Source organism: Spinacia oleracea, chromosome 5 (genome assembly GCF_020520425.1).
Source record: "Spinacia oleracea cultivar Varoflay chromosome 5, BTI_SOV_V1, whole genome shotgun sequence".
NCBI classification, from domain to species: domain Eukaryota; kingdom Viridiplantae; phylum Streptophyta; class Magnoliopsida; order Caryophyllales; family Amaranthaceae; genus Spinacia; species Spinacia oleracea.
In genome coordinates, this window is record NC_079491.1 from 82,349,895 (window position 1) to 82,358,426 (window position 8,532).

At 45.8% G+C, this 8,532-nt stretch overlaps 1 protein-coding gene across 1 annotated transcript; it reads right to left on the bottom strand.

Annotated features, from left to right (window-relative positions):
- Positions 1 to 7,226: 7,226 nt before the first annotated feature.
- On the bottom strand, positions 7,227 to 7,667 carry LOC110787097 (uncharacterized). The gene has a single exon (XM_021991670.1). It carries the CDS (start codon positions 7,665 to 7,667, stop codon positions 7,227 to 7,229), a length of 441 nt encoding a protein of 146 aa, XP_021847362.1.
- Between the last annotated feature and the right edge of the window lie 865 nt (positions 7,668 to 8,532).

The following is an 8,532-nucleotide window of genomic DNA, read 5'->3' on the forward strand; positions in this document are numbered from 1 at the left end:
AGGTTCAGGATCGAGGGAGAAGTACTTGCTCCCCATGGTTTGCTGTAGGACCATTTTTTCAATCCTCTTCTCGTTATCGAGGTCATTTTAGGCTTGCGCAGCCGCTAAGGCTTCGTTTTCCATTTTCAGTTGACCCATGAGTTGGGCCATTTGGACCATCTGGTCTCGCAATTCTTCGATGGACATGTTTGAGGGTGCGAATCGAGGTTGGGGAAACGGAGATCCTTGAAATGAGGGATGACGGACGGAGCTTGGAGTCACTAAACCTGGCGTTGGTGATGTATCTTCGAGACACACTAACCTTTGATTTTGAGACCGGCACCAAGTGGCAAGACCAGCCCTATGCATAAGATAAGCTAAAGTTTAGGCCCCAAAGTTTCAAGCATTACTTAGTCTAGACTTTTGACTTTCTCTATTGGTTTTTCGCCCTTTCTTTTGTTGGTACACTTTTGGTTTTTCTTTTGGTCATTCTTTGAATTTTCGAAACACTTGCCCGTGTGACATTCGTAGTTATTAGCATGCTCGGTTTTGGTGCTGAGCATTGTCGTCGTAGGAGGCCTAACAACGACACAAAGAGTTATTTATTGTTGTTTTAGTCGCTTTTAGAATCGAGTGCTTTTCATACGCCCTTGCAGCAATTTTTACGAATGGTTTTTTTTTTGCTACGTGTTTTTTTGCGCGGGCACCGAGGCTGCTGCGCCTGACCAGAAGGCCAGGCCGCAACTTCAGCGCCCAGCGTAGGGCGTGAGAAATTTTGGCGCCCAGCCAGGGGCGTTGAAAATGCGTCCCTGGCTGGTTCTCGTTTTCTGTTTACGTCTACTTTTTGTTTATGCGACTTTGATTTTGCGTGCTTGCCTAATAACGTCCTTTACGCGTTGTGCAACGTTTGTGGGATTCGTTACGGGCCATCCCGATCATCACTTATTTTTGTGGCGATCGTTCGGGTTTGCGGAACACGTATTTTGGTGTAACTCTTTGGCCAATTGGTTTATGAATGTTTGGGCAATTTTTTAGGTCGTTGGTTTTCTAGGATGGTTTGTCACACACAATCATATATTTCGCTACACATAATTAACATTACATCATGAGGCACTAATAACATGTCATGTAGTTTTATGATAGGCTTCTATGGGTAGTATTTGCGCCTGGCTTGGTACCGCTTCTATCGCAGATCCAACACATGCCCCGGTCGAGGTAGTGCCTTCAACAGACCAATTTCACCCAAGAGGCCAATCACGATGTAAGCCAAGGGGGCATGCACCAATGAGAGGGACCTAATGGGCGAGCGATTGGGTTTGGGACGGGTGTACTACTAGCGAAAGTGCCGAGTGGACAACATTCGAAGCGTATGCACCCCCCGGTTGGCGATGGGTATCCTTAGTCCAAACTCCCTGAGGGAGCCAAGATTCGTTATGCGGTTCTGCCCGTTCACATTAATATGCTGATTTTCAGGTCGTCCAAACTTGATGGGGAAATAAACGCGGGGTAGGATCGTTTCACCCTTCGGCTATTTTGATTACCTACAAGCACGAGTATTTCCTTCACTATCCCAAGTGGAGTCGCCACTGTGAGGGGGTCGAAAAAGCACGAGGCTAATGCGTGATTTCGTCCCTCGTGGGTGTGACGCTTCTTTTTGTCAAATCAAGTGTAATTGGATTTCCTGTGAGTTTACACCCAATTGACTAGTAATATAGGAGTCGCCATTCAGTTTTTAACAACAATGAGAAAAACTGACAAAACCCGATTATCGTGACATAAAGGGAGTGCAATTATGTTTGACCACGACGGCCATAGGTTCCCTTGTGATCCTTGGTGTGGGGATCTCTCAACGTACACCCGCAGGGTAGAGATTAAGGGTTCGGGGGACTGTAACTACCGAGAGGAGTACTCGCTCGTCGATAACTCCAGAGGCAGGATATCCTTACTAGCTCAGCATAAATAATTGAAGGGACATGCGTTAACTATTAAACTAATCTGAGTTGATTTTAACAATATGCAACATATAATACTAGATCGAGCGCGATTATCTGATTTAGATTGTATTAAGGGACCTAGCATGATAATCCAATTTCCCAAAAATATTATCTTTATTAGGCGTGATAGAACAATCAGATTTAATTAGTTTAACAGTTCATAAAAGGGCGAGGAAAGCAATTAAATCATAGAAAAGGGACACATTACGACGCACCCTTGAGAGGTGCGTCACGGTTCTTAGAAAACTAACCACTTTGACTTTGCTATTTCTCCTTTTATTTAACGAATCTCAAGATACGGGACAGGATACGTTCTGTTCGATTTTTGGATCGATTGCGACAGAACGCGTGATCAATTTCGCAGCGTGAGGCTTAGGCTTAGGGGTTGGAGTCAATACTCAGAATAATAATTGTGTGTGTTCTTTTCACGTCGAACTTGGGGCTATATTTATAGAAAAGAGTTCGTGGAAAGATAGAATTTTAGAGCTCTAATCCACGAGGAATTAGGAAAGAACACGTCCCTGGTAATTTCAGCGCCCAGGGTTGGGCGCCGAAGATTTCGGCGCCCAGAGCCAGGCGTTGAAAATAGGGTCTGGGCCGTTTTCTTTGTCAGATTCGGACTCTTAGAATCCGGAGTGTTCGAGACTTGTTCGAGTCTTTTAGTGCGTATTAACTTTATGACGGGACGTCTGGGCCCGTTACGAACTCTAGGCTCGTTAGGATTTTAATTAATACGTAACTCTTATTTTCGAATCATATTAGGAATAGGATTCCTCTCACAATTTCTATCTCATTTAGGATTTATGTTGGAGTGCAACACCTAATTCTGACAGGTTTCTATCTTTTATGACTTGCCACTTTTAACAACTACCCATTACGGCAGTTACTATTTTTAGCAGGTTTCCATAAATAGCAGGTTTCGGGTGAAATGAAAAGGGTGATTGAGATTCGTTATTTTATAGGAGATGCGTTGCCAAGTGGAGATTTATGTTCTCATCATCGAACCTTCCCTTTCGGGAATGGGGACAAAAGTAGGTGTCTACACTCGTCTTGATGCTAAGTTCCAGGATTTGGAGGCACAACTAAAGGTGGCTCATAAGGAAGTGGCTACATCCAAAGAGGTGCGTAGCCAATCTGCCGTGCTGGGTGAAAGGTCGATCCAAGGGGGCATTGAGCTTGCTTGGAATGCAGAGTTTGGCAGTATGCGCCCCTTCAGCTGGTTCAAGAAGTTCATCGATTATCAGGTGGAGGTGGAGAAAGCCCTGAAGGAAGGACGTCCTCCTCCAGAATTCGTTCCTGGTGATGATGACGAATGAGGCAATCTAGGGGATTTGTATTTTCACTTTTTCTTGTTTTTGCGACGCCTTGCTTGATGGCGTTATGTGCATAATTTTGTAATTATGACTGACTTATTTAAATGACTGGGCGTCTTTTAAACGTTTCTGTTGTTTTATTTTATTTGTCGTTCCTGTTTATTTTATGATGTTGGTTAGCTCAACATCTATAGCTGACGCCCCTAAATGGGTACGTCGATTATTTTCCTTGGTCTTCCGTTGCCAAGGTCTTTAGCTACTTCATATAGCCATCAAAAAATGTGTTTCCCCTGTGTTCTAGGTGACCAGCCTAGTGAGGATGCTAATCTGGGCCACTTCTTAGGCCTTTAAACGACTAGTCTTTAAGAGAGTGTTATTGTCTGTGCCTCTTTAAAGGATTGGGTAACGTATTTGGCACAAGTAAAGATTCCCTGGAAAGGCCGGCTTGCTGGGAGATTTTCATTTAAATTTCAATAACCCGTGCTACATGGTGCGTCTATAGTGTGGACGTCTTCATTCTTACAAAGTGTTCATTCATTAATCAAGATAACATAGATATCAATTTTTAGAAAAAGTATTTCTTCAGGTTATCCGCATTCCAAGTACGTAAAATTGGACGCTTTTGCATATCTTGGATTCGGTAAGTTCCGTCCCGAACCTCTTCATAGATTTCGTATGGACCTTCCCAGGTAGGGGTGAGCTTCCCTTGTTCATTAGTACGTCCAACGACCTCCACCTTCCTTAGCACGAAATCTCCAACCTTTAAGATTCTTCTGGAGACTCTTTTGTTGTACTCCCTAGTCATTCGGAGTTTGTATAGCTGTTGGCGTAGAGCCGCGTTCCCTCTGGTTTCAAGCAAGAAATCCAAGGCCGCTTTCATCATTTCCCAATTGGCATCTTCATTAAATAGCATGACGCGCAGAGTTGGTTCACACATTTCAATTGGTAGGACGGCCTCAACTCCATATGCTAATAAGAATGGTGTTTATCCTGTGGAATTTTTTGCTGTTGTTCGTATAGACCATTAGACATTGGGTAATTCGTCGGCCCACAACCCTTTTGCTTCATTAAGCTTCTTTTTCATCCCTTCAGAGATGATCTTGTTGAATGCTTCTACCTGTCCGTTTGCTTGAGGGCGGCCAACTGATGCAAAACATGCCGTGACGCCGTGATCAGCCAACCATCTTTCCAACTTAGGTGTCTTGAATTGTGGCCCATTATCAAAGACAATGGACTGCGGCACGCCGAATCTTGTAAAGATGTTTTTCCAGATGAAGGCCCTCACGTCCTGTGCCTTGGTGTTTTTCAGGGCTTCAGCTTCTACCCATTTGGTGAAATAGTTGACAACAACTATCACATAGCGCAGTCCCCCTGGGGCCATCGTATAAGGGCTTAATAGGTCTATCCCCCATTTAGCAAATGGTATAGGACTGGTGATGGGTGTTAGTTTCTGATCCGGTCGTCGAATAAGATGAGCAAACCGTTGACATTTATCACACCGCTTAACCAAGTCAAGAGCGTCTTCTTTGAGAGTGGGCCAATAATATCCAGTTCTTAGAGCTTTTTCTGCCAAGGCCCTCCCCCCTATGTGTGAGCTGCATAATCCCTGATGGAGATCCTCTAGTACTTCATGCCCCTTCTTTGGGGTTACGCAGCGAAGACGAGGCCGCGAGAAAGCTTTTTTGTATAAAGTCTCATTCCATATCTCGAACCAGGTGCATTTCTTTTGTAACCTTTCCGCCTGCTTGGGGTCTTCAGGGAGCACCCCATTTATTTTGAAATTGACAATATCATCCATCCAGGTGGCCGTTCGGTCTAAGATGTCTGTCGTCAAGACGTCAATGCTCTTGGACTATTTTACCTCCCAAAATACATGACGTGGTGTGTCGCAAGATGCTGAGCTTGCCAACTTGGATAAGGCGTCTGCCTTGCTGTTTTCAGACCGTGGTATGTGTTGTATTTCAAAGCTAGTCAGCTGCTGTGCTTTTTGGCGGACTTTTTCCAAGTATTTTATCATGGCGTCATCCTTGGCTTCATATTCTCCCTTTACTTGACTGACAATTAACTGTGAGTCGGATAAGACCAGGACCTCTGCTGCCCCGGCTGCTTTGCTTATTTGGATTCCGCATATCAAGGCTTCATATGCAGCTTCGTTGTTTGACGTCTGAAAGTTGAAACGCATTGCATATTCATAGACATCCCCTTCTGGTGATTCACAGATAATGACGGCTCCACACCCATTTTGGGTGGCAGAGCCATCCACGTGGACTACCCATTGAGTCTTTTCATTTTTCAAGTAGAGTGGCCTAGTCATTTCTGCAACAAAATCAGCAAAAGCCTGCCCCTTTATGGTCTTCCGCGGCTCATATGAAATATCAAATGCATTAAGCTCGATTGCCCAATTGAGCATTCTCCCGGACGCTTCCAGGTTGGTAAATGGCCGTTTCAGAGGTTGATCTGTGTACACTATCAGCCGATGGGCCAAGAAGTAAGGGCGAAGCTTCTTGCTAGCCAAGAACAGAGCGAAGCCGAATTTTTCAACAGTTGGATACTTAAGCTGTGCATTCTGCAACATGTGGCTAACGAATAGAAAGGTAGTTGCATTCCATCCCTCTATGTAAGTAAGACGGCGCTTAGAGCGTAGTCTGAGATGGCAAGGTAGAGGCATAGAACCTCCCCTGAGAGAGGGCTGACTAGCCGCGACAGAGTGTGCAGATGCTCTTTCAAACGGAGGAAGGCGGCCTCTGTCTGTGGCGTCCATTCAAACTAGGTCCCCTTTTTTATGGTACTGAAAAAGTAATGACACTTATCTCCAGCTCTAGACAAAAATCATCCCAAGGCGGCAAGGCAACCAGTCAAGCGTTGCACATCTTTAACTGTCTTTGGCGACGTCATAGTGATGACGGCATGTACCTTGTCAGGATTGGCCTCAATGCCCCTTTCATCAATCAAAAAGCCAAGGAACTTACCAGAAGAGACTCCGAAAATGCATTTCTTTGGATTGAGTTTCATTTGGTAAGCCCTAAGGGTCTCAAAGGTCTCTCGCAAATCACCGAAGTGATCCGTCTTTTGTTTGCTTTTTACAATCATATCATCAATATAGGCTTCTATATTCCTCCCCAGCTGTTTCGTAAAAACGGTGTTCACCAATCGTTGAAAGGTGGCTGGTGCATTTTTTAGGCCGAACGACATTACTTTGTAGCAGTACAAACCTAGCTTTCTCTGTGACAAATGACGTCTTCTCCTGGTCTTCGGGCCATAAAGGGATCTGATGAAATCCGGAGTAAGCGCCCATGAAGCTCATCATGGCGTGCCCTGCCGTTGATTCGACGAGTGGATCTATCTTTGGCAAAGGAAAACTGTCCTTGGGGAAGGCTTTATTTAAATCGGTATAGTCGACGCACATCCTCCACGTCCCATTGGGCTTAGGTACCAGTACTACATTGGCTACCCAGTCTGGATACTGACATGGACGTATGAAGCCTGCGTCCATTAACTTCTGTACTTCAGCGGCGGCGGCTAAATTTCTTGCCTCCCCATGATTTCTTTTCTTCTGTCGTACTGGTTTCATAGCACTATCTACATTCAGTTTGTGCACGGCCACCGCCAGATCAATGCCTGGCATCTCCTCTACCGTGAAGGTGAATATCTCTTTGTATTTTCTTAGCAGTTGTACCAGTGCCGCTGCCATGGGGTCGTCAGGAGGAATTCCAAAGGGAACTGTTCGAGACGAGTCCGCTAGGTCTAGGACTATATCATAGTGCGCTCCCACTGGCTCAGGACGTCTGTCCGCATTATGTGCCATAGGTGTCTCTCTGAGTTTACGCTGGCTTTTCAGTGGTTTCAACTGTTCGTTTTTCTTTGGAGAGGCTCCCCATGCTGGCGGTTCCAGTGTTGCTAAGTAACAATCTCTGGCCAGCTGTTGGTTTCCATAGAGGGATCAATTGCGTCCATTGCTTCCTAAGAACTTAACTAGAAGTAAATGGGGAACAATCACAGCTTTTAGGTCATTGAGGGCTGGACGGTCGAGTATGATATTAAACGCGGTGAGGCTTGCTACAATCGTAAATCGGATGACACCTTCTTTGGTCACTGGAGGGGTGCCAATGGAGACTGGGAGCAGGATGGAGCCAATTGGGCGGACGATACTTCCTCCAAATCCTACTAAGGGCCTAAATACTTTTTCTATTTCTCTGGCATCATGCTTCAATTTTTGCAGGTACTGAAGGGTGATTATGTCGGACGAGCTCCCCGTGTCTACCAGTACTCTTTTCACTCTGAGATTAGCCACCTTAATCTCCAGGACCAAAGGATCATCATCATATAGTGCTGCCGCCTTTCGGTAATCGTCTTTGGAAATTTCCACAGGAGGTAAATCCATTTGCGCGGGGCAGAGATAAGACTAACCTGATTGTCGTCCTTCTTTACATGGTTCTCCTGCCGCTATCCCTCCTGATATCACTGCAACGAATCCTTCGTATGAATAACTGTTGCTATTGGTGGGGAGACTCAACTCTTCGCTTGCATCTGTCAAATGGACGTACTGACGTAAGTGTCCTTTAGCCGCGTAGTCATTCAGTATCTTTCTCAACATCCGATAGTTTTGAGTGTCGTGCCCCTCTTCTCTGTGAAAAGCGCAGAACGGGGCCTTTTGTTTCGAGGCAGCCGGGCGTCGGGGGGACCGCTGCTTTATTCCCAGATTCCGTCCCTCAACCAAGAGAATATCTTCAAGAGCCGTGTTGAATATAAAGGAGTTTCTTGCTGACGGCTTCCTTCGTTTCCTTTTTACTTCAGTGCCTCGACCACTTTTTTCCAGGGTGATGTTCACATGCCGCCTTCTAGAAATCCCGGGGGAGTGATAATCCTGAGATTCGCAAGTCGTCTGCCGTGAAGATAGGCTCGTCCGCCTTCCCGGACGCTCTTCTCTTACATGCTGACTTTCCTTCTCCGGGCGTTGTCCCTTCCGGGGTGGATCAAAGTCATCTGCTACTGGTTCCATCACTCTGCCGCTACCCTGCTCAGGGTTGGCTTTGCTGAAGGATCTGGTGATTTCTTCTTGGAGGACGTGCTGAAATCCCTCTTGCCATTCATTCAGTTCTGATGGAGATCGTTTAACAAGTACCGCAGGGACCTCGCGGAGGCAGGTCGACTGGTTGCGGCATCACAATGGTTGCTAGTCTTGTTTTTAACAGGGAGCTGCCCTCCGTTGGTAGGAGACCGTGCTCGTTCCCCTGATCCGTCGTTGT